At 39.8% G+C, this 23,180-nt stretch overlaps 4 protein-coding genes across 8 annotated transcripts; 2 read left to right on the forward strand and 2 right to left on the reverse strand.

Annotated features, from left to right (window-relative positions):
* Positions 1-1,027: 1,027 nt before the first annotated feature.
* Positions 1,028-1,806, forward strand: LOC122843238 (lactose-binding lectin l-2-like). Its single transcript, XM_044137845.1, has one exon. The coding sequence runs from the start codon at positions 1,102-1,104 to the stop codon at positions 1,585-1,587; it is 486 nt and encodes a 161-aa protein (XP_043993780.1). The 5' UTR covers positions 1,028-1,101; the 3' UTR covers positions 1,588-1,806.
* Positions 1,807-2,132: 326 nt separating this feature from the next.
* Positions 2,133-6,845, forward strand: LOC122843237 (peptidyl-prolyl cis-trans isomerase FKBP14-like). Its single transcript, XM_044137844.1, has 4 exons — positions 2,133-3,138; positions 4,347-4,495; positions 5,256-5,383; positions 5,600-6,845. Exons 1-4 carry the CDS (start codon positions 2,945-2,947, stop codon positions 5,756-5,758), a joined length of 630 nt encoding a protein of 209 aa, XP_043993779.1. The 5' UTR covers positions 2,133-2,944; the 3' UTR covers positions 5,759-6,845.
* Positions 6,846-6,997: 152 nt separating this feature from the next.
* wipf3 (WAS/WASL interacting protein family member 3) lies at positions 6,998-16,930 on the reverse strand. 5 transcript variants are annotated; one of them, XM_044137839.1, is made up of 9 exons: positions 16,791-16,930; positions 16,640-16,706; positions 13,912-14,012; positions 12,277-12,412; positions 11,608-11,757; positions 10,801-11,514; positions 9,473-9,613; positions 8,463-8,567; positions 6,998-7,751 (listed from the first exon to the last, which is right to left on the reverse strand). In XM_044137839.1, exons 3-9 carry the CDS (start codon positions 13,993-13,995, stop codon positions 7,711-7,713), a joined length of 1,371 nt encoding a protein of 456 aa, XP_043993774.1. In that variant the 5' UTR covers positions 13,996-14,012; positions 16,640-16,706; positions 16,791-16,930; the 3' UTR covers positions 6,998-7,710. The 5 variants fall into 5 exon arrangements, with proteins under 5 accessions (XP_043993774.1, XP_043993777.1, XP_043993773.1 ...); XM_044137842.1 differs by having other exon boundaries at positions 8,463-8,564; positions 16,640-16,917; XM_044137838.1 differs by having other exon boundaries at positions 16,640-16,917.
* A 747-nt stretch (positions 16,931-17,677) lies between these two features.
* Positions 17,678-21,093, reverse strand: LOC122843239 (proline-rich protein 15). Its single transcript, XM_044137846.1, has 2 exons — positions 20,747-21,093; positions 17,678-19,262 (listed from the first exon to the last, which is right to left on the reverse strand). The coding sequence occupies exon 2, from the start codon at positions 19,240-19,242 to the stop codon at positions 18,880-18,882; it is 363 nt and encodes a 120-aa protein (XP_043993781.1). The 5' UTR covers positions 19,243-19,262; positions 20,747-21,093; the 3' UTR covers positions 17,678-18,879.
* Between the last annotated feature and the right edge of the window lie 2,087 nt (positions 21,094-23,180).

Consider the following 23,180-nt stretch of genomic DNA (forward strand, 5'->3'; position numbering starts at 1 on the left):
CTGGAGGAACAAAACTATGTCAAATCCATGATCAAGACCTTTGATCCCACTCAGGCATTCACCTGGATTGTACTCTGACCTCCACAAGGAAGGATCCTGGCCGTGGTCAGATGGGTCCAAAGTGGATTTTCTTTATTGGGACGGAGGACAACCAGTTAGCAGAGAAGCCTGTGAACACTGTACACATACCAACATGAACCCACACTATAAGTGGGACGACAACGTGTGCTCTGAATCATTGTCTTTTCTCTGTGGAATGCGCAGGGCTTGTCAGTAGCAATGCAGAAAAACATCTGAATCTGCTGTCCAACTTAACTTGTTTCTGCAGCCATGAAATAAAGGTGCATGATTAAGAAAAAATAAAGCCGCGTTCCAGAAACCTTGTTTGAATGATTGTTGAATGCTATTTATTTTTTTGGTAAAAAGGTTAAAAAAGGAGCAATGTTGTGATGACTTCCTGATGGTGAAATCTCAAAACACTAGATGATTTTAAAGAGCCCGATTTCAAGGATCAAATCAGGAAGTAGACTTTCTTTGAAGTCATATTTGATATAAGTAGCATTTTTATAGCAACTGAAGGTAACATCGTTACTTGACGATGCTATAAAATGGCACTATGTGCCTGGAAAACACAGAATGCTGCCCCTGTAATCTTGTGGTCATGGAAAAAAAACAAAATAAATCACCTGCAATGCTGTGTGCTTTCAGGACAAGATAAAGTAACAACTATGACATGATTTCTTTTACTTTAGTGTTTAGAAATGTGAATAACTACTGAAAGTACAGAATAAGAAAACAATCAACAAATTACATGCTGCTGGAGAAAAACTTTCTTTTTAGTTAAAAAGATTAAATATCAGCTTTAGGGTGATACAACCCTTTGAGGTTGTAGGGAAATGTTAAATTAATGATTATCTAATTTTTTTCTTTTTTTTCATTTGCTAAATTCATTTGACCAATGAAACTCACCAATCGAGCAGACGCCTCTCTGTGGGATGGATCAGAACTTGACAAGAGGCGGATGACTTCATAACATCCATCAGTGAAGTTCAGGAAGCCATCAACATTTTTTGGTACATTCTTTTGTCTCCTAACGCCAACATGTTGTTGGTCGTCTTGTTGGGTCTGGCTCTGGTTGCCATGTCTCCCTCCAACGGGAACGAACTTGTGCTAGCAACAAACCATTGTCCAGAATTCTGGTACAACTTCAACGGTCGCTGCTACAAGTACATCGCCACAAAGATGACCTGGGCTGATGCGGAGCTCCACTGTCTGTCCATAGACAGCAACCTGGTGTCCATCCACAGTCTGGAGGAACAGAATTTTGTCAATTCCATGATCAAGAGCTTCGATCCCACTCAGGCCTTCACCTGGATTGGACTCACCGATATCCACAAGGAAGGATCCTGGATGTGGTCAGATGGGTCCAAAATGGATTTTCTCTATTGGGACGGAGGACAACCAGATAACGCAGGAGAAAATGAACAATGTGGACACACCAACATGTACACACACTATAAGTGGAATGACTATGTGTGCTCACTGACATTTGCTTTCGTCTGTAAAAAGCACTGCCTTTGTCTGTAGAAGCAGGGAAAATCATTTGAATCTTCTGTCCAATTTAACTTGTGTCGGCAGTCATGAAATAAATCTGTGTAATTAATAAAAAATAAAACTGCTCTCCAGAAAACCTCTTTGTGGATGATTGTTGAATACTATTTGTAACTAAATGTTACTACATTTTTCTGTGATGTGGTGCATCTCATGCATTAAATCTGATTAAAATCGAAACAAAAAAAAACAAGATTGATCTTTTGGAACTGAAATTTGTGGCATTGGATGATTTTAAATAACTTGTGTTTTTTATATACTTTTTTTTCAACCTCTTTGGACATTTTTAAAGCAGCACTTTATGTGTAGTTGACATTTTTGTGAAAAAATATAACTTTTTTCAGATTTATGTCAGCAGGAAAAATGATGAGGAAAATCCAGCAGAATGTTATTCAAGATCCATGGCGTACTTTGGTCCAGAGACAAAGTCTGAACAAACAGTACATGTTGTACTGTAAACTGTGTGTGGGGTTTATTGATTTCCCTTAGCTGCCCTCATTATTTTCAACAGTCAGAAACATGCATTTTAAATTGACAAACTATTAGAGTGAATATTTCCAAACACACTTCGTTGACTTAAGTGTCACAGATATGGAAAAAGCTTTTAATTTAACTGGCCAGAGGTGGATTCATTTGAAAGTTTAAAGCAACTTCAAGTGTAACAAATGAGGTTGGACAAGGATCCAGGAATAATTTGAAGTTGGTGAGGGGAGGTGAAATATTTTTTTAAATCACTCACTGGTAAGTCATTTTGTTTTTTTTGGGGGAAAAAAATGCCTTTGCAAAGATTTCTACTTATAAAATAGTAAAATAAAACATAAAACTGAGCCACAAATGTGTAGGTGGACATATTTTAATGAAGTCTGACTCCAACTTTGATTTTTTCTTTTTTCTTTTTTTTTTAAGCTAATCATTTCCCTGCTTTATGTTTATGTTAGCAGTACTACCTTAAACAAGAAATTGTACTTTTGTCCATGTGCTCAGATCCATAAAAAGTCACGGATTTTTTGTTGTTGTTCTTACGGTAGCTATAATATAGCAAAAACAAAAGAAAAACATTTTGTTCTTGCATCGGCCTAAACAAGTATGAATGAATACGTGTAAATATAATTAAACTTAATAGTAATGCTGGTCTGCCGATTAGAATCAGAGGAAAGGTTGTGGACGGGGCCTTTGTGGAAAGCAGCCAATCAGAGGAAAGATTCCTGCAGCAGCCCGTACACTGAAGCGTCACTCACTGCCACGTAGAGGAGAAGCTGCTGCTGCTGCTGCTGCTACTTTATGTTTTCTGCGTGATTTCGTTTTAAATTTACCTGAAGTTGGGTGTGTGGGTATGTTGCTGGTCGTGCTGAGCTTCTTCGGCTCCTCCATGCTGACCTCCGTCAGCGGCGGGAAGCTGCCCGAAGCCGAGGTGGACATAGAGGTTCTGCAAAGGCCCTTCATCTGTCACCGAAGGTCCAAGTACGGAGACATGCTGCTGGTGCATCATGACGGATACTTTGAGAACGGGACCATGTTTTACTCCAGGTACAACGTGTTTCCATGACTGACTTGCCTTGCTTATTAAAGAATTTTAAACATAATAAGATAGGGGATGGGGGGAGCTTCCTGTTTTTTCTTGGTGGATTATGCATTGTTTTAGCATGTTGTGTAACATAAGTTAGAACACTGATCCCCTCTCTTCTTTGTGACAGTTTACGAAAAAAAAAGTTTTTGTCACTCATAAACCGAAAATTTCTCAAAAAGCTTAATTGTTTGTGCGCAAAACTCTCTAATTGTTGACATCACGTGATTAAAACCTTACTAGAACTGATTCTTTTACAGAAGTAGGGGTTATTAATATTGTATAAAGAAAAAGATGCAGCAAGTCCAGTCTGATGCACTTTTACGTTTGGATTAGATTTCAGAGATGATGCTTGTATGGACCTGGCTGGCTGAAAGGAGGCTGCTACATTTTACCTTCTCCTGGCTGTTTGGAAATGTTAACTTTAACAACTGCAAGAACAAAAAGCAGATTCAGCCAGTACCTGATCAATATTAGGTGCAATAATCATTTAAAAATCAGAACGTTTTCATATTACATATTTTTAATTGTGTGCATTAAAATCAATATTGAAATAAGACAAATTTTGTATTTTCATTGTTCTAACTATATTAATGAATATATTGTATTATGACAGTGCCCAACATTTATAAGAGCTGTATTGTTGCTACGTTTGGAAACCAATTGTGTGGATATTGCCTTATAAAGGGCAACCATGGCATTGCTTACCACATGATAGCTGAATATTTCATAAAATGGTTCTGTCTTATAAAACTATGAAACATCACTAGATTTAATTAAGCAGACTCTGGGTTTCCCCCAGTATACTATAAGCCTGGCAGGCCACCAGGCTTTACTTGCCCCTCAACTGCCCCACCAGGCTAAGCGGCGCATTGAGTTGGATGTGAGGGGTGCGCACCAATTTTGTTGGCTTCACATGCTATTATCTCCAAATTATGATGGCTGCTCGTGCACCTCCAAATTTTTGTAACTTTTAACATTTTTTAACACAAAAACATGAAGGGCCGCTGGTGGACTGCCCTAGCTCCTCTACTACCAGGTTTAGCAGATTGTCTGTGGGAAACCCTTAGAGTGAACAGGTTATTTTTAAATATCAACCTCTTGCTAACTGTAAACGAAGGCACAGGTCACACCTTTAAATGGCTTCTCTCTCGTTATGTTTTCCCAACAGTCGAAGGCAAAATGAGAACGCAATGTGGTTCACGTTGGGGATCAGGGAAGTACTAAAAGGGTGGGATGTAGGCCTGCAGGACATGTGTTCAGGAGAGAAGAGGAAACTGGTAATACCTCCAGCCCTGGCCTATGGGAAGGAAGGGAAAGGTAGAGAGGCCTTGTTTGTCTTCTGTCTTCAATGCATGCAGCTGAACACAGTCAGTCTCTCTATGTGATGTTCATGTTTCTTTGTCTTACTTCCCGTGGTTTTCTAGGACATTCATGCTAAGCTGAAACTTTATTGTGGGACAGTCGTCTGCTTTGACTCAGCATGGAGCATGCAAACAGTTCTGTGCTTTCACTCTGGTAAGCACAAACTACACTAACCAAAACTATCGCCCTGTAGAAGCTAACCATCCGTTTTATAGACGTCAAAACATCCAAAAGCTTGGCTGAACGACTAAATCTGCTTAATTACTGTTTTGTTGAAGTAATCTTTTGATGGTACTATTTTTTAACCCGACTTGTCAACACATTCTCACTCCCTACTCGTCATATATTGACGACTTGGGACGATTTCTGACATGTTTACGCGTTGAATACCCCCTTTGCGTCAATAATTGACGATTTGGGAGGGTTCCTCCAACGTCACATGTTGACGATTTGGGAAGGTTCCCTCAACATCGCATGTTTTCCGTCAATTATTGACGCGAAGGGTTCTCTCAACCGCTCCCTAAGCGTGCAAAACCCATGATTTGGTTAGGTTTAGGGTAAAGGTTACAGTTAGGCTTAGGGTTGAACACCTCGCGTCAATTTCTGACGCAAAGGGGGTACCCCACGCGTAAACATGTAACGCTGAGGGACCTTCACATGTGTCAATATATGACGAGTAGGGAGTGAGAATGGTTGCCATGTTACCTGTGACCAGGTAAGATCCCACCAGAGAGCACGCTGACCTTCTTGGTGGAACTGCTTGAAATCAGAAATGGTCCGAGGTCTCACGAGTCCTTTCAGGAGATGGACCTCAATGACGACTGGAGGCTCTCCAAATATGAGGTGACCACAAAGATTTTTCTCTTCAGCAATAAGCTGACTGTACAGAGTCAAGAAAAAGTGTTTGTCCCTTTCAGGCTTCCTCAGTTTTTTTTCCACATAATTATTGCAGACAGAGTTTTTATTGTTTGTTTTACTTGGTATTTATCTTTTTTTTTTATTTTTTTTTTTAGTATTTACTTTGTTCAATCCCTACATCTCACTGTTTGTATGTTTTAGGTGAAAGAATATCTCAGGAAGGAGTTTGAGCGGTACGGCTACCCGCCCAACGACACGTTACATGAGAACATGGCGGCCGATATCTTCACCAAAGAGGACACGAACAATGATGGTTTCCTATCTTCAAGAGAGTTCACCTACAAACATGACGAACTGTAACGTCACTACTGTGGCTTGTTGCTTAAGCACAAGAGACACTCAGGTTAACTAAAGCAGCATGCTTGTGTGAAAGACAACTGTGAAACTGGTTGCGTCATACATTTTAAGCAGACTGTTTTGCTTTTGAGCCCAAGTTTTCAATCAGAGGTAAGACTTTTAAAAACCAAGAATATCAAAAAAGGTAAATCATTTGGCTTTCCATTCGAACACCTAAAATCATTGAAGACAAGCAGTTCTGTTCAGAAGTTTTCATCTACTCAGCAGGGGCTGAATGTTCTTTTAGTGGAATAAGTATACCACAAAAAACTTCATTGACTCCCAATAATCTCAAAACTTTATAATTATATATACACCTCCACTAGTAGTTGGTTTGATGTTTTTTAGGAAGTAGCAGAAAAACCATATGGCTTGTGTGGGGAGCTTGAACAAGCTCTGGAGCTAAATATTTTACCACTACTCTTCTTAGGAGAAACTGCTAAATTATTTAAAATATTTCTCTTTTTCACATGGACCTGGCTTTCAAGTACATTTTTTTCATGTACATAGCTGTATGTCCAGAATAATGACTTTCATGCCAATTATGAAGGTGTGTAAACTTCTGACCAGAACTGCAGGTCAAATGACTCCACTCCATCTTAATTTTTTATTTTTTATTTTTAAACCCTACGGTGCTCCCATTTTTCCTACTGTAGAAATGCCTTTTTTGTTGTTGACATCTTTCTACGGCTAATTTTCTGAATCCATTTGGATAGAAAAACATAAACTCTTCAAAAACTTGATTATCATCAAAACAAATGTACCTTAAAAACTGGAACATGTGTTATATTTATTGTGTTGAGCATTAAAATAGTTTTTTTAAACATATTTGATTTTTTTTTTTTTTTTTCTAGAAAAAGGAACTCGGACACGATATTCAGAATGTAGCTGTCAGTCACACACCACCTACAACTGTTTGTAGATGGTGTATTCAATACTGCACAATTTATTTTATTTCCAAATGCGTTTGTTCAGTGCTTGTGGTCAGACTTCCACTGTAGACATAATCAGAAATGGAGTAGATACACGTCAATAAAATCGTCTGTGCCAACTTTTGTTAATTTACTGATACTTTCACATTTGACCAGCAGATGGCACTGTCCTCCAAGCTTTTAAACTTTGTGCTAGCTGCCAATGGAACCAGGAAAACAGCTTAACTCATGTATTATCTGCCCATAAAATCTTAATCCCAAACATCCTATTAGTCCATCCTTGCCTGTCAGTCTCATCAATTTCTCTAAAAATAAAAGTCACATTAACACAAACGAGCACCGCTATGCTGTATGTAAAAACTACCAAGCAAACAGGTAAGACTAAATAAATCATAAAGGATGTACATGGAACCTTGTTTTTTACTCCAAAATTCAGCACATCCACTAGAATGTGTGTGTGCGTGTGTGTTGCTTGACCATTTAGAGATGACAAGAAAATGAAATTTACAAAATTCTACTTAAAGTTCAACTTAAATGCAGCGTAACTCTTAGACAAAGACAACTTTGTATGTCTTTAAAAAGTTGCGGCTATTAATGTAGTAAACAATATAGAGTTGAGGTAACACAAGATGACAAAAATCAAACTTTTCAGTCCTTCCATTAGTGTGTGAATCGATATAAATGTAAAAATATATATTTAAAAAAAGAAAGTGATGGAAGACTGTGTCCCGCGACTTAGTGTGTAGAGACTGTATCTAGTCTGTCGAGCCCTCCTCCTCACACACATTGAAAACATTCCGAGCTGAAAAAGGTCAGAGGGCGCACAGTCAGAATAAGGCTGGACCCTGTTTGACACTCGCGCTCACGCAAACACACCAAGGATAAACGAGTCTCTGTGTCCATTTTGTGAGTGTCTGGAGCCGTCAGACGGCCGACCGAGGAGCAGTGTTCTTCGAGTGAGAAAGAAGTTGGAGGTTCAGTGACTCATCTGAGGTGTGTCCTGATCCCAGATGGCTTTGGGTTCACTGAAAGACAAAGGAACAAATGAGACCACAGTGCTAGGAGACAGTGTAAACATAATTTAGTGTCTTGCAAAAGTGTCACGCCTTGATCCTTCTCACACTTTCTTGAGTTTCAACCACAAGGTTTATTGTACTTCATGTGCTAGACTGGCACAAAGTGGCAGATAAAGGTGAAGGAGATATAAGGACACATGGTTTCACATTTCTTTATAGGTATGAAAAAATGTGGCAGGAATGTATTTGCCTTCAGCCCTGCATCTTCTTTCACATGTTTGCTTTGTAGCCTACATGGCTTACATTTGTAGTATATATAATGTTATTGTTACCTGTTTTTTCAAGATAGGATGCCTGTCTGTAAGTTTGCAGTCTTTTTGGGAGGATGGGTTCAACAGTGTTTTATGAGATGCCTTAAAGCTTGGGATAGGGTTTTATAACCTAACTCTGCGCTAAACTTCTCCACAATGTCTTGTTTGTTCCTTGATTTTTAAGAGGCTGTTTGTTTGCAAATGTTCACTTACAAACTTCTGAGAACTACGCAGAGAGGCTACAATTATATATGTCGCTGGGCTACATTTTCATTCAACTCCACAATTATACAGTACTTGACGTATGTGTGTCCCATGAAATCCCCCTAAAATAACTTTAGAGTTTGTGGTTGTACAATGACAAAATGTGGAAAAGGGCCAAGGTCCTGCGTGTGTCCAGAGTGACCACCTCTGTGTTCTTTGCTTGGGTAGACACGAGAGAAAGGCCTGAATTCATCGGGCGGCGGGAGGTCTTCTACAGGGTGGAACTGGAACTTGGATTCAAAGTCGTCTACTGGACAGAAAAGATGCAGCTAACAGTTAAAACATTCAAGCTCGTTTTCTCATCCCATACAAAAATTCATTACAAAATAACATAAAATCAATACAGATTGTATCAGTATTGATGCAATTACATCTGTATTATATTGATACCGTCTTCCTATTTAGAAGATATTTCTATTTAGCTTTATCTACTTCAGTGACCTTTGTTGTGTGTGTTTCACCTTATAGCTTTCTTTAAGCCTTCACTTATGGAGGCTCATAGGTGCCACAAATCAATAAGCTATGAAATAGTTTAATTATTAATGGAATAAAAAAATAAAAAAAGTATTTAAATTGAGGGGGAAAAAATTAAATGTGCTTATGTTTAAAAAAATATGAAATTACAAAAGGTTACAAAAGTGCATAAATAAATATGAAAAAAGCAAATTCAAATGCAGAATTACCTAATCATTTTGACGTATAATTATTTTTAATTTAAAATGCACTTATTTTATTATAGTTTATTTATTATTAACTTATGTATAAAAGTGGCCACACAATTTCTTGACATATGTAAATAATTATTCAATGATGTAATGATTTATTTATTCATTAGCAACATTGAGGCATGACTGAACCTCCATGTTTGTAAGGTTCTAAAATGATTAATGTTATTAATATTTAAGTATTTAAATTCAGCCTCTACAATGCAAAACTTTGCAGTCCTTTCTACCTCCCAGGCTGTTGTTTAAGCTGTTGTTAAACAAAAACAAAAGATATACATAAAAAAGTTTCAGAAAACACAAGCACCTTGTGTTTTCAGATGCATCGGAAAACACAGTGCATCAAACCCCACAATTTAAATGTGGCGTACCGTCTTTTTACCACAATTGTACATTCTCTCTCTTTATAGGCAATAATGTAGTGAAACTTTACCCAGACTGTGGAGGTGTCCATTCCTAAGGCTGAATGGAGGTGGAGGGGGAGGAGGCGGAGGGGGAAGAATGCGGGTGGACAACTCTGTGGTGGGGGAACGTGCCGGAGGAGCCGGTGGAGGAGCCAGCAGCCGACCCACACCTGTCAGAGAGACGAGGGGGCCCACGTCAGCAGTTTGATCCGACCACATGCAAAGTCACCACGGCTTGATCTAATGCCAGCTAACACACACAGAAGGTTTAATGACGCTTATTTGTAACTCAGGGGAAAAAGCAACTATTCACGTAAATTCCCAAAGCACACACAGAGTGTTGGGTTTAATGGCATGGTGCGACTAGCGCCACAGAATCCAACCTGGACTCTGCACGGAAAGTCCACAAAGAGATGTTTCTGTACTCGCATATGCAGAAAAGCGGCAGAGGAGTCAGTCTGAGCTCGTTTTAAGTCAAATAATTTCATAATGACTGTATTTGTCACTGCATCGTTTAACTTCTGGCCCTATATGAGGGTTAAAACCTTTTTGCAAAAATTGTTTATTATTATTTAAAGAAGATGACGGTTTTCCAAGTATCTCAGCAACTCTGTGGTGGTTCTTCATCACGTGTATCAAACTCAAGGCCGGGAGCCAAATCCGGTCCACCATAATTTTTAATGTGGGCCTCTTGACTCTATATAGAGTCACATAAATATAACTTTCAAGATAAAAGCTGTGTGCTTAAATATGAGCTTATCAATAAAATCAAAGCAGTTTTGCTTTGATTTTATACTGCCAAATTCCATAGGTGCCAAAAGCTTTTCGATATTATTCAATTTCAAAAAATATTAATCGAATGCAAAGAAATCTATTAATATTCTAACAATTTGTTACTAATTGTTAGCAAATTGCTTACAAAGCAATAGCTGACAACCAGCTCTTTAAGGACATTTATAATCTTGATATGAACCTAAATGAAAATGAGCTTGCCACCCCTGTCTTACACCATTTTAATTCTGGACAATTATATCCTGAAATATTGAAATTCTTTTGGGCCGTCAATAAATGCCTCAATGTCACATATAAAGTTACATCTTGGGTTTTCACTTGTTCAATACAAGATAGCTTAGAAGTTAGCTAAGAATTTAATCACCTTTCACTTTTAGTTTTTTTTTTTTTTCTAAAACATGACTCAGACTGCACAGAAAGATTTTCCAGCTCTGCAAAATCACTGTGCAATTTTAACCTTCGAGCTATTTATAACAACCTGCATGATGCAGAAAGCTGTGGACAATAAAAGGTGGATATAAAAAAGCCTCCCCGCTGACATCAAAGACATGTAGGCACCACCTACCTAAACTTCTGGGCACAGCCGGCGGGCGCCGAGTGGGAACGTTGCAAGGGTATGATGGTGGCAGCGAGCGCATGGCTGGCGAGGGCACCGGGGCCACTTTGGGTGGCGGTGGTGGAAGGGTGGTTGGGCAGCTTGGCGTGAAGGACGTCGGCAAAGGTGGAGGAGGAGGCGGAGGAGGAGGAGGAGGGGGTCCCAGGGGGCTATCACGCAGAATGGGGAACCTGGACGGTTCAGAGAAGGGAGGCGGAGAGTAGAAGAAGTGACCTGACGAGCGGTCTGAGATGGATGAAGGAGGCGGGTGAGTGAGAGGGGGAGGTGGAGGAGGAGGAGTTGATGGCTGGGGCAAGGATGTGTGGTGAGAATGCTGAACAGGTAGCCATGTTGGCCTGGTGACCTGGGACGGAGGGGGAGGAGGCAGGCAGGAGAAAAGGGAAGGGGGCTTGTTGGCTGGTCGTTCGGCTTGAGGCGGCGGAGGAGGGGGAGGCACAGAGGGAGGGGCGGGCGGAGGCGTCGGAGGTGAGGACGCCTGGAAAGGTGGTGGGTGCTTGCTGCCATGAGAGGGGGAGGGTGGAGCAGAGGCGGAGGAAGTGAGAAGACGTTGGAAGGAGCTTTGGATCTCTGCCGTCTTGGGAGACTCTGGAAGGCTGCTTGAGTCCGCCGATGTAGGAGGGTTCCACTGCGGCCTCAAGGAGGCAGAGGAGCTCGACCGAGACACTTCACAGCATAGAGACAAACAGGAACCATAGTGAGGCTAATACACTAAACAAAAAAAATGTGTCTGTTGAGGACAGGGTGTGTTGAACTCACCTTTGGTCTTGCTTGGTAAGTCTCTATGACCAATAGGCCTGAGAGTGGGAAACCCCGCAGCAAACAATCCACCTAGAGAGGGTCCTGTGGGACCAATCCCAGCTGATTGGTTTTGAGAAGAGCCAACATCTCCTGTGTTAGTCTTGGACTCTATGAAAAAACACATTAAATGCATTTGATTAGTAACAATGTCTCAATGGTGGTCATCAAATTGAATCAAAATAATAGAAGCCTGACGTTAAATTTATGAAACTGATGCTTCAGATCAGGTCAATGAATTAATATCCATCTACTTTCTTTCGGGTGTATTAAACCGCTAACTGTTTGGCTGTCACGTCACATAAATTACTGTAAGATTTCACTCTTATCTTTAAGAAAAGAATATAAGAAGCAGGAAGATTATAAATCCCATTGTCTGTCTTCTTAGCCTCTATAGGGATTCCTCCCTGAAGTCTAACAGAGTCCAATTTGTGTGCATGAGTTCAAATATAGATCACAGACACACAACATTGACACCCCACACCTCAACTCTCCCTATGACCTACATAATCTTCTCCCACACTCTCATCTTTCATGCCCTTCTTACTAGAAGACATCACACCAGGACATTTTAAAATAGACCTTTTATCAAATCTCCACATGATTAGACGATACGGTTCTGGGACTCACTATCAACTGCAGGGGCACTCCGGTCGTTGACCTGTGTGACTTTCCTGAGTTTGGCGCCTTTCTGGATGTCGGCCAACAGAGCATTTCTTCCACCTCCTCCTCCGCCAGACTGGAGCTGAGGAGGCTCCAAAGGGAACTGTGTGTCCCCCAGTGGAAAAAGAACAAGTATCAGTTATGCCTATTACGTTATTGTAATTTATGTCACAAACAAGAGGAAAAAAAAGTTCCTCACAATATTTAAACGGGTTGATATGTTGTTTTTTTTATATATATTTTATACCACAAACAGTTATTTCTGTTAAGATTCATAAAATTTAGAGTAATGCATAGTAATAATAATCAAGTGCTTTATTTTTAATTCAGTAGCCTTCAATCTGTAGAATCACTTTTTAGTGACATCTGCAAGTGTTTTGGTGTGTGTCTCTGCCAGCTTCACATACATAGAGACTGACATTTTTGCCAAGTTTTTTGCAAATATACTTTCAGCTCAGTAACGGCGAATAGAGAGAGCCTGTGATATTTCAAGTCTTGCTACCAGAATTTCTCACTTCGAGTCAGATTTGGACTTTGACTGATATATAGTTACAGTATAATCCTAACCTCACTTCAAATCTCTCTGTAATGTTATTCTTGGTGTGTTCTTTAGTCGTCCTGTTGCTGTTGCTCAGTGTTCTCTGACCTCTGAGGTCTCCATAGAACAGCTGCATTTATATCCATACTCATACAGAGCAAAAGGAAGGTGGATTAAAATTTTCAGAGTTCCATTTCGTAACCATGTACTACTTTATGACATTTAATCTACCCCAAACTGCATTATTATTCTGGTTGTGATGTACCGACATTTGAAAAAGATAAAATTGGTGTCGATACTTATTTATAGAACTGGAAATATAAAGGATTTCTTAATGGATTTTTTTGTTGTTTTTTTGTTTAATGGTTATTTACTTGTCCATATAATCATTTATTATGCAAATATATAAAAGTACACTGCAAAAACACAAAATCTTACCAAGTATTTTGAGTCTCTAGTGCAAAATAACTTAGCACTCTTTAATAAGACAAAACTAACTGCAGGTAACCTTTCAGTAAAATATCTGAGCTTGATTTAAGTCAATAATTGCTTCATATTAATGGAAAAATTCGAGTTATCTGAAGTTATCTGACAGCAGAACAATACATTTTTACAATAATACAATTTATAGTAATATTAGTAACAAAAATTACTTGTAAATTACTTGTAACTAAGATTTTATTTTTTTGCAGCGTATCAAATTATTTTCCTGTAAACTGCTAATTAAATTAAAACACTAGCACATAGAGACACACAAATTAGAAGAAATAAAAAACAAAATGAACTAAGGGAATACCACACGACTTGTCCCTACACAGAGAAGGAGAAAAGCTTGAGATCACTGAGCTGTTTCTTCAGTTTGCTCCTTGCATTAGTTCATTTAAAACGAGGACGCTGTGGAAACACAACACCTTCCTGCTGGCCAGAGTCGCCTCTTTGTCCAGTTCTCTGCGTGCTTGCGTGCATTGCTCAATCAATAATGCAAAGGCCTCCTCCAGGTGTCGGTTATACGCACGTGAGCGTTTACAAATGGATGAGATAGATCTAGAGGTGGACAGGCTCACCTGTGGCAGGGGGGCGGAGGGAGGAGGCGGTGGCGGGGGGCCGGGTGGAGGCGGTGGAGGCGGCGGGGGACCTGGAGGCGGCATACCGAAGATTCAGATACCTGCACAAGAGAAACGCACACTTTATCACCACAGCTATTTTCTTCCAGCGTGGCTACTGGTGACATTCAGATTGCACTTTGTCGCCATGGACTGCCACTGTGTGAAAGGGGGCTGGATTTGATGACCTCCTGACCTTTTTTCCTGAACAGGAAAGGCCATGCAGCAAAAACAGGAAACAGAAAGCACTCCATCCTCTCCGCAGAAACCTGACACAACTCTCCGCCTCCTATCTAACTCTTCTTCCCACAATGCTGGGCTTGAGACGGGAACAATGGGGAGCGTTGTGTGAAACGTACTGGACCCCTCTCAGTGCAGTTACTGGATAGAAAACACATCGAGGAAAGACCGGAGGAAGAGGACCTGAACTGTTCAAACATATTGTTCTTTTTTTTTTTTTTTCCTGAATACACTCAGCATGTCTTCGAAGATCCAGGACGGTGTCAGCAGGTTATTTATTTTACATGATCCTGTAAAAGTCTCTTCAGCCGCTCAGTGACAAACACTCAAGACTGAAAGCATCCTGATGTTTTTGCACACTCATCCCTTTGTGGAATTTGCTCCTGCTCCTCCTTAGCAATTTAATAAACACTGAACAGGACCTGTATTGTTGCTAAAAGCGAAGCTCCCTTGTCCCCTGTGTTTATATGTGCCCAGTTCGTGCTTTGCAAGTTTGTAACCTGGCAGACCGTCCGCCCTTGCTATTCCTGTCTTTATAATGGTCTCAAGGATCTTCTGTGACGCTGCCTGTTTAGATTTATAAGAGAGCCAAAAGATGGACACCCCGATCTGCTGAGCTCTGACACAGTCTCCACCAGTCTTTGTTACCTTTCGCCCCGAAAGTTGTTCGACCTCCTCGAGACGAAAAGGAGCTCATGTGACTCAGACAAGTAACTGGAACTGCTTGCAGATTCAACCGGAAAAAGGAGCATTTTAATGACACTCAAAACACGTTGCCTTTGGAATAAGTTTCTTTCCGCTGCGCTCTAATCAGTAATGGAAACATTTGCACAAACATCCTTCCATGCTGTGAAACAGTGAAGAAAGGGAAGATAAGTCGCTCCTTTTTGACATTTTAACCTGGAAGACAATGAAAAACAAAAGGAAAAAGTGAATTTTAAAAACCCACAGTCACCTGAACAGATGAAAGTTATATTAAATATCCTGTCATCCTCAATTTTGAAACACAAAGGTGTTCTGGCAAACAGTAACACTTTTTCACGTCATTGCAGCAGATAGCAAACGTTAGATTTTAGCAAGACAAACAACGTGGGTCAGTGTTCGCCAGAATGCATAGATCTACATTCATATATTTTTGCGACTTATATCCTCTGATATAAGCTCGACTTAGTTTCTTATGGGTCAAACGGTTTTAATTTTTTGTGACACCACCTAGTGCCTAATTTTGATGAGGAAGATACAAGTTATATGGCTTTTGATTTGTTTATCAAATAAAAACCTGAAAAGGTGTGCCGTGCATTTGTATCCAAGTCTCTTCACTCTAAGATCCCCTAAACAAAAGCCAGTTCAACCAATGACCTTTAGAAGGCACCGAAGACCAGCTGTTTTGTGAGGCTCTTGAATTTTTGTGAGACAACGTCAGCGAAAAAAACGCTTCATAAGGACAGAAGAGCAGCTTGAGGAAGGGTTATATATGTCAAGCTCTAAACATCTTAAATGCAAACATGCCAAGAGGTAGACGTCTACCTAAACTGACAAGCATAGCAAGGAGAATATGAATCAGATAAGTAGCCAAGATGTCAGTAGTAAATCGGCAGCAGCTGCAAAAATCCACAATTTAAACTATTGGCCTCTCAATCCACTAATAAGTCCACAAAAATTGCCTTTATGGAGGAGTGGCAACAATAAGTTACAGGAGTCTAGAGAACAGGTTGTCTAGGGAACGCTGCAAACATTTGGAAAAAATGCTCAGATTCAACGAAATGCTGAACACTATGCTTGGCAGAATACGAAAACTGCTCATCAGTTTCTCACTCCAAAACATGGTTGTGGCAGCATCGTGCTGCAGACAGGTCCACCTCCCAGCACGACAACAATCTTAAACATGCCTACAGAGGAACAATGGGATGGGAATGGCTCAGTCGAAGATCAGACCTTATCAGACATCTTCTATCATATCTGAGATTGAGATATTTTGCAAAACAGAATATCTTACATAGATTTCAGCCTGTTAGTGTGAAGTTGAGTTGAGTATATATCCTTTAGCATCCTTGATGCAGTAACTGCAGAGAAATCAGGAGAATGCAAATACAATCCATTCTTCTTCTTTTTTAACTTAAAATTATGTGTCATTTTCATTTTACTTCGCATTACCTCACTAATTTGTGTTGTTCTATAAATACACTGCTCCGAAATTGCACTAAGATTCGTGGTTGTATGGCAAAATGTTGGACAGTGCAAAAGGAGTGAATACTTTGTGATACTGTAATTGTTGCTTCACCTAATGATAAATAAACCTAACTGTTGCATAATGGATTTAGAAAATAATAATAATAATAATAATAATAATAATAATAATAATAATAATAATAATAATAATAATAATAATAATAATAATAAACATCCACCTGTTGCACAAAACTGTGTAAGTGTTAAAAAGGCACTTTACCTTGTAAAAATAACCTTTCTGCAGAAACAGCTTTGGTGCCTGAGAGATCAGCACAGTTGAGTCCACACTGTGGCAAAGTTATTTTTAGTCAATATAGGCCAATAAGACGCCACTGATCAAACGTACAATCCAATTTAGATCCTATAAGCACCTGTAAAATCACTTCCTCTTGCAGAAATTCTTGAAGAAACTTTTCTTTTCCTCTTATTTCTACCGCCACGGTGAACGCGCTCAGCCTGTGGAGCGCTGGTCCAGCTCAGCAGCAGCAGCAGCGGTTGCGGTTTATTTTCCCAAACGCGCTCTGCAGAAGCCTCACCGTGCCAAGCCACACCTTAACGCCACATAACAAACAAGGGACCAATGGCGAGGGAGAACGGTTTGTAGCTTTAAATAACACATGAAAGGTAATCGAATCGATGTGAGGTCTATTTTAGTCAGTGGAGATTACATTACTGTATCAATTTTAGGAATTTGCAAATAGTTTTAACCTATTCCATCCTCTCTTCCCTGGCTCACAGCTGTGAGGTTGACACTTGAGCGCACAAGCTCGCCCTCTTGTGTTGATAATACACCATTGCACCTCTCAGTCGCTCATTCATCTCCAAGGAATCCAGCTCTTGTTTAACCTGTTGCACCTTGATTACTGTGAGACAGACGAAAAATATTGCTAATGGGATTGCAAAGACGTGATTCTTCATAAGTGTCGACACACACCTTAATGTTTAGCAGCTGCAGAGGAGTGCAGCAGCACAGGTGAGGTACTCCCTGAAGCATATAGATTGGGCATATGCTGCAGGCATATGTGTGAACACTTTGTAAAACCTTGTTTTCTTTTATAGGATTAAGTCGTAGGACATCAACGGCTGACAAAAGTACATTGTTTTTCCCATTGAACCTACGCTTTTGTTCTGACAATTAGTTTTCCTTTCAGTGGAGCACAGTGACAAAATCAACAAAGAAAGCAAAACAAAACAAAAAACTTCACCTTTAAATGTTCAGATTAAGACACTCATGGGATATGAAAGCACAGACACACACTGGTAGCATCAGATTTATTTCTAATTTTGCCTTCATGTTAAGCATTCACAAGTGATCAAAACTACACAGCTCCTTTTTTTAAATAAAAACAAATATATATGTCACATGTCATACCTTCATCTGGATATCAAGAGCATATTGTTTTCAGTAGAGGCAGCTTTGCAACAAAACTTGTAAAATACGCCTGATTGAATTTAATCCTTCATTAGCTTTTGCTTTTTGCTGGTAAATGTTGTGCATCTGATTCACCTTCACTGGAATCCTTCAGACCGCCCAGAGTCAAACGTTTTGCGAAAGTCTTGCAAAAACAAGCACTATCCTTCATCACAGAAAAATTATTTGTAGCACATTAACATTGTTTTCTTTTACAGCAAATATTGGAAAACAATTTTTTGAACATCATTTCAAAGAGGCATTTCACTTTTTCGAGAAACAGCTTTTGATCACTGCTTTTTAAAAAAAAAAAAGTTATTGTGATTTGATGAACTGTAAAAAAAAAACTAAAATAAAAATGAGAGAATCATGATAAAAAAAATCAAGGTTTTCAAAAAAAAAATTAGTTTCAAAACCATTCAAAAATAATTCCATCATAGAAGTTTCTGGTGTTCAACGTCAGCTTAATGATGGCTTCTTTTGGTGAACCAATTCTGCCATTTGGAAATATTTTAATTGCAAAAGCAGTGGACATTTGAGATACAGAAACTAAAGAAGTCCCACTTATCAACCTTAAGATATTGCTGGTACAGTTGAGGAAAAAACTGTGGGACGGTACCCATAACTGGACAAGTCGCCAGTCCACGATGTTGTCAGTCCATGATACCTTTACTCAGAATTTTCAGAGAGAATCCGATACCAGCCCATTGGTTCTTATACTGGTCCTTTGAGTTGCGTTTGTGACATTTCATGTGCAAAATGGTTCAATGACCTTGATGAGAAAAAAAAAAACATAAGACATTCGTAACATAACCCTACGAAACGTCTTAAATCTTAAAAATATAATTGTACTCATATTCAGAATTCTGCATTATTGATATAAAACCCACGTGAACATCATCCCCAGCGCTCAGTACAGTACAATGCCTCATGAGACTAAAGTTCCTTCAGCTATTTAAACCCCACTCCTTCTTTTGAAGCAATACTGTGAAGCAGTCTTTTTACATGCGCTCACACACACACACACACACACACCACTCTCCCCAGGGTCATCGTTTGTCCTCCCTTCCTGGTGCTGCGGCTTCCCTCCCCTTCTCCTCGATGGGAAGGCTCGAGCGCGGCCTCTTCTTCTCCTTGAACCGACCCGAGCGGGAAACCTTCATGTTCCTGCGGCACGTCTGCTCGTTGAACACCGATTCCAGCTTGGAGTCGTCGAAGGTTTCGTCGCTGAGCAAGCTGGAGCCCTGCGCCGGGACGGTCTGGTCGGTGGTGGTGGTCTTGGACGAAGAAGACGGGTCTTTCAGCCTCTCTGGTTGCTGGGCGAAAGGGTTGAAGTCTGGGCCCAAGCCGTAAGGATCCGCACTCTTTTTCTTTGGAATGAACACCTTCCACCACGGGACCTTCTCTGTCATCTTGAACTGGCAGTTGGGACCTGTAAAAAAGATTGAAGCACTTTTAAAAGATGACTTTTTTTTTTCTTAATGAGCAAAACTTTGCAATACCTTTAGAGTTGGATTCAATATTTCCAACTCTATCAAAGTAAAGGCAATAAGAAGAAGAAGAACGTTAAGTACAAAACACTGATGTGGCCTTTCCTGACCAAGACAGGAAGTAGTTTTGATTATAACAGAAAATGGAAACAATATACATATATATATATATATAACTATACCCATTTATGCAACAAAGCATTTGTCCTTAGCCTTTCCCTGATCTGTCTTAAACCTAAAAAACAGTGCAACAAAGCACATGCTGTTTGTTGATCTATTCATACACACAGAAATGACGTGAGAGAGAGGTTGAAAAGCTCGAAATGATACAGCAGAGCAACGTTTCCTGTGATCTGTTCACCCCTCCTGTTATCAACTCTCACTCTCTTTCACGCTTTTATATCAGGGAGTTTTTAGCCTCAACAAACTCCCCGATATAAATTACCGTTTCTCAACACGTGGCAAACACAGTTTCCTCTTAAAATGGCAATTTAAACACCTCACTGACACTGAAAGTGTCTTTGAGTCGGGGAACGCATGGGGCTTTGAGCAGAATCTGATTCGGGGCCCCTCTACCTGTTAAGAACATCCCATGAAGACAATTCTTTGATGTTTCACACAGTGAATTTAATTTAGAGCTTGCAGGTTTTAAAAACATTTCATTTGTTTATGCTGAAACCGTCAAAGGGAATTTAATAATATTCTCACTCTCGATTTAAAAAAAGCATGCAAATTCTCCATATATGATGATAAAATTCCAAGAATTTGAGGCTGGTTTCAGGGCCTTAAGCAGTGGCTTGGTTTGCCCTGCCTTGGGCAAGTTCTCCTTTGACTGACTTCACATAGCTGCAGTATCTACACTGAAGAGTTCTGCTGCCAAACTTGTGTGTTCACTTGCCTGAGAAAGATTGATTTATTATCTGCTCTTATTCATAAACGTACACTCTGGTGGTTTGCCAATTTCCTAACAGAAATGGGTGAGGTTTATTATTATTATTGTTATTCTTATTTTCCTTGCACTAATTGAGAATTTTTTTAAAGAGGCATTTGACTTTTTGACCTGACAGCAGATCAGCTGATCCAAGAAAAAAAAAAGAAGGCCAATCGTGGGCCGATTGATCGATGCATCTCTATTACTTACAACTTTGAAACATATTTGACATTTTTACTTCACTGCCAAATAATCACCTTAAGAAAACACACACACAACAAATCCCACGTAAAGAACATTCGACACGTCTACATTGAAATATTTTCGGTTTCTGGGCCCAAGTTTCACCAGCTAATCCCATGAATAACCAGCGGAGCCATATTTAGCCTCTCTGTAAAACTGGTTTATTGAGTCGTGAGAACAGAAGCGCAAATCAGTGTGAATCACATGTCAAGAATATGCATAGGATAAGAAAAAGTACCAGTGCTCTCTTACCTGAGATGTGGGAAAGAAAGATGATAACAGTTAAAGGGAGTCCAAACCACTGGGCAAATTATATTATTAACAGTCCTAAGATATCTCCAAAGCTTTTAGGACGCGGTGGGGGGGTTTTCTTGTTAGACTGCAGACCTGGGATCAGAAGTGACAACAGTTCTTCAAAGGGTCGATGATCAATCCATTTTCAAGCAGAAGACACCCCAAACACCCCGCACCAAACAGTTTGTATCGCTTTTATTGTCGCTCTGGTTGAACAGTTCGCCTGCTTTCTAAACCGGTCTTCGGTAAAATGGACTTACATATTTATATGCAGCAGCGTATCCTCCTCTGAACCGACAAGTTTCCGCCCGAAACTTCGTCCAGCGCCACCTGTTCTCGCTGCCGATTGGCTGAGCCCAGCGCGTCACCTTAGAACAGCCCAGGTGAGTCCGGAGCGGCTGTGGGTGGGGTTTATGGTTGCGTGGCAACATACCCCATGGGAGCTCGCGCCTCTTCCGCGGCAGATAACGCATAAAAAGGACTCCTTTGTATCAGGTTAACCCAACCCAAGCCGGGGAGCCAAATTATGTTTAGGCTGTGGCTCACCATACAAAGGAGTGGAGCAGGGGCGGTGGGAACTTTATTCTTTATTCAGCAGGGGTTGTATTCTAGATAAAATACACACACACATATATACATACATATATATACATATATATATAAACAGGCTACACTGTTTATTATTAACAGTGTAGCCTGTTAATAATAAACAGGCTACGCTCAGTGAATTAGAGATAATTTACACAGATTTAAAGCAGGTGTTAGTGTTAAAATCATTGCAGGAAAATGCCAAAACTTAGCCATGATATCAGTTTTATCTCTATTAGTAATTACTCTATAATTTCTTTCTGTTTCATCTGCATGTAAACCCCTCTGTCTCGCTGTATGGCAAGTGACCAGGAAACACTTCGGCGATAATAAAGGGCAACATCAAACATAATCTGCTGCTATCTTTTGGATCTTCTAGAAAGATAAGGCTTCCCCATTGTAGCTGCAAATATAAACTCACAAAGCAACCATGAGCATACTCTCACATGATACTGGTGTGTAAGTAATTTAATGTTTAAGATCATTGTTTTTTCCCAAAATATTATTTTATGACGTTGTTGTTTTATGTTCAAAAATTGTAAATACATTTTTAAAATGTAAATTCAGTCATGTCCGTATCAGATATTCCATGTCGGATGATCACACGTGAATGATCATGTCTTTTCAAAGCAGATGAATAAATGTTTTCGTTTTTTTCATGCATATATTTGCGATGTTCTTTGTTACTGCATGCATTGCCTGTTTTTGGAGCCACTTAATGGAATTGTGATTGTCATTGTGGTGTTAAATGTGTGGAATATCACAATCAAACTATTTGGTTGCAACTGTTAAGGCTTATTTTAGGAATTATATCTGTATGTGCATCTGTAGATCTTTTAACATCTTCTAGAAGTGATCCTACACTGTTAAAAATTGTTGACCTTGGAATCCCTGAGCAGTTTCTGTCTGTTTGGGTTGTTGCCAACAGGGAGTACCAGAAGAAACCCAAACACAGAGGGAGGAGGGAGGAAGACAGGGAGTCCCTTTTTGTCTCTCTCTCCCCTGAAGTGAGAGTGAAATTCATGGCTTTGGCACCAAGAATGTGTGCCATCGCCGCTGCGTCCCGGTGACAGGTAGTGGCCTGCGTAGCTAAGGGACTCCCTCCCGTCTGTCATCCCAGTTGAAACTTTGCAGAGCTACTCTCTGTTACTCTGTTTGGCTCGATATTGCTTCACTTAGACAAAGGAAGGCCTGGACGCCCTTCAAAAGCGTAAATATTTTAACTATACAGACAGATGATATATGAAAGAAGAAGAAATGGACTGGCATTTAAGAGCTGAAAGTGAGTGATTTAATACAATTATTAGTGATGCTCTTAAAGATCTCGTAGAATCGCTTAGAGCTAACTTTAACATTTTTAATACTAAAAAAAAACAACTAATTTTTCCTATGTCTTGCATCTTAACCCTCTATAAAATCATCCTTCAGCTAATTTGCATATTTTCATCTGTCTCAGTCTCACTTTAAAATTTTGCTGCTGTCTCATTTCATGTAATGCAAAAATATTACAGTCTGTTTCACTTAAGATTGATCATTAACTTTGATTGCATCAGACAGAAAAAAAGCATCAGTGCAAGACCTTTTAGATAAGGATCCGCATAATGAACATTACCTCATTATGACAGCAAATCTTGCTTTGAGCCCATTTGTTCTGTATCAAGGAACACTTTTAAAAGAGAGTCCACTGAAACGCAGAAGCATGTGGAGAATGTGTGCCGAAAGCTGGATGATTCCGTCGAGAGATTTGAAGCAGTGCCCTGAATTGCGAAAGGTCTTTCCTCCATGTGTGTTTGTTTCTATGCCT

This window comes from Gambusia affinis, linkage group LG14, assembly GCF_019740435.1.
Source record: "Gambusia affinis linkage group LG14, SWU_Gaff_1.0, whole genome shotgun sequence".
NCBI lineage: Eukaryota > Metazoa > Chordata > Actinopteri > Cyprinodontiformes > Poeciliidae > Gambusia > Gambusia affinis.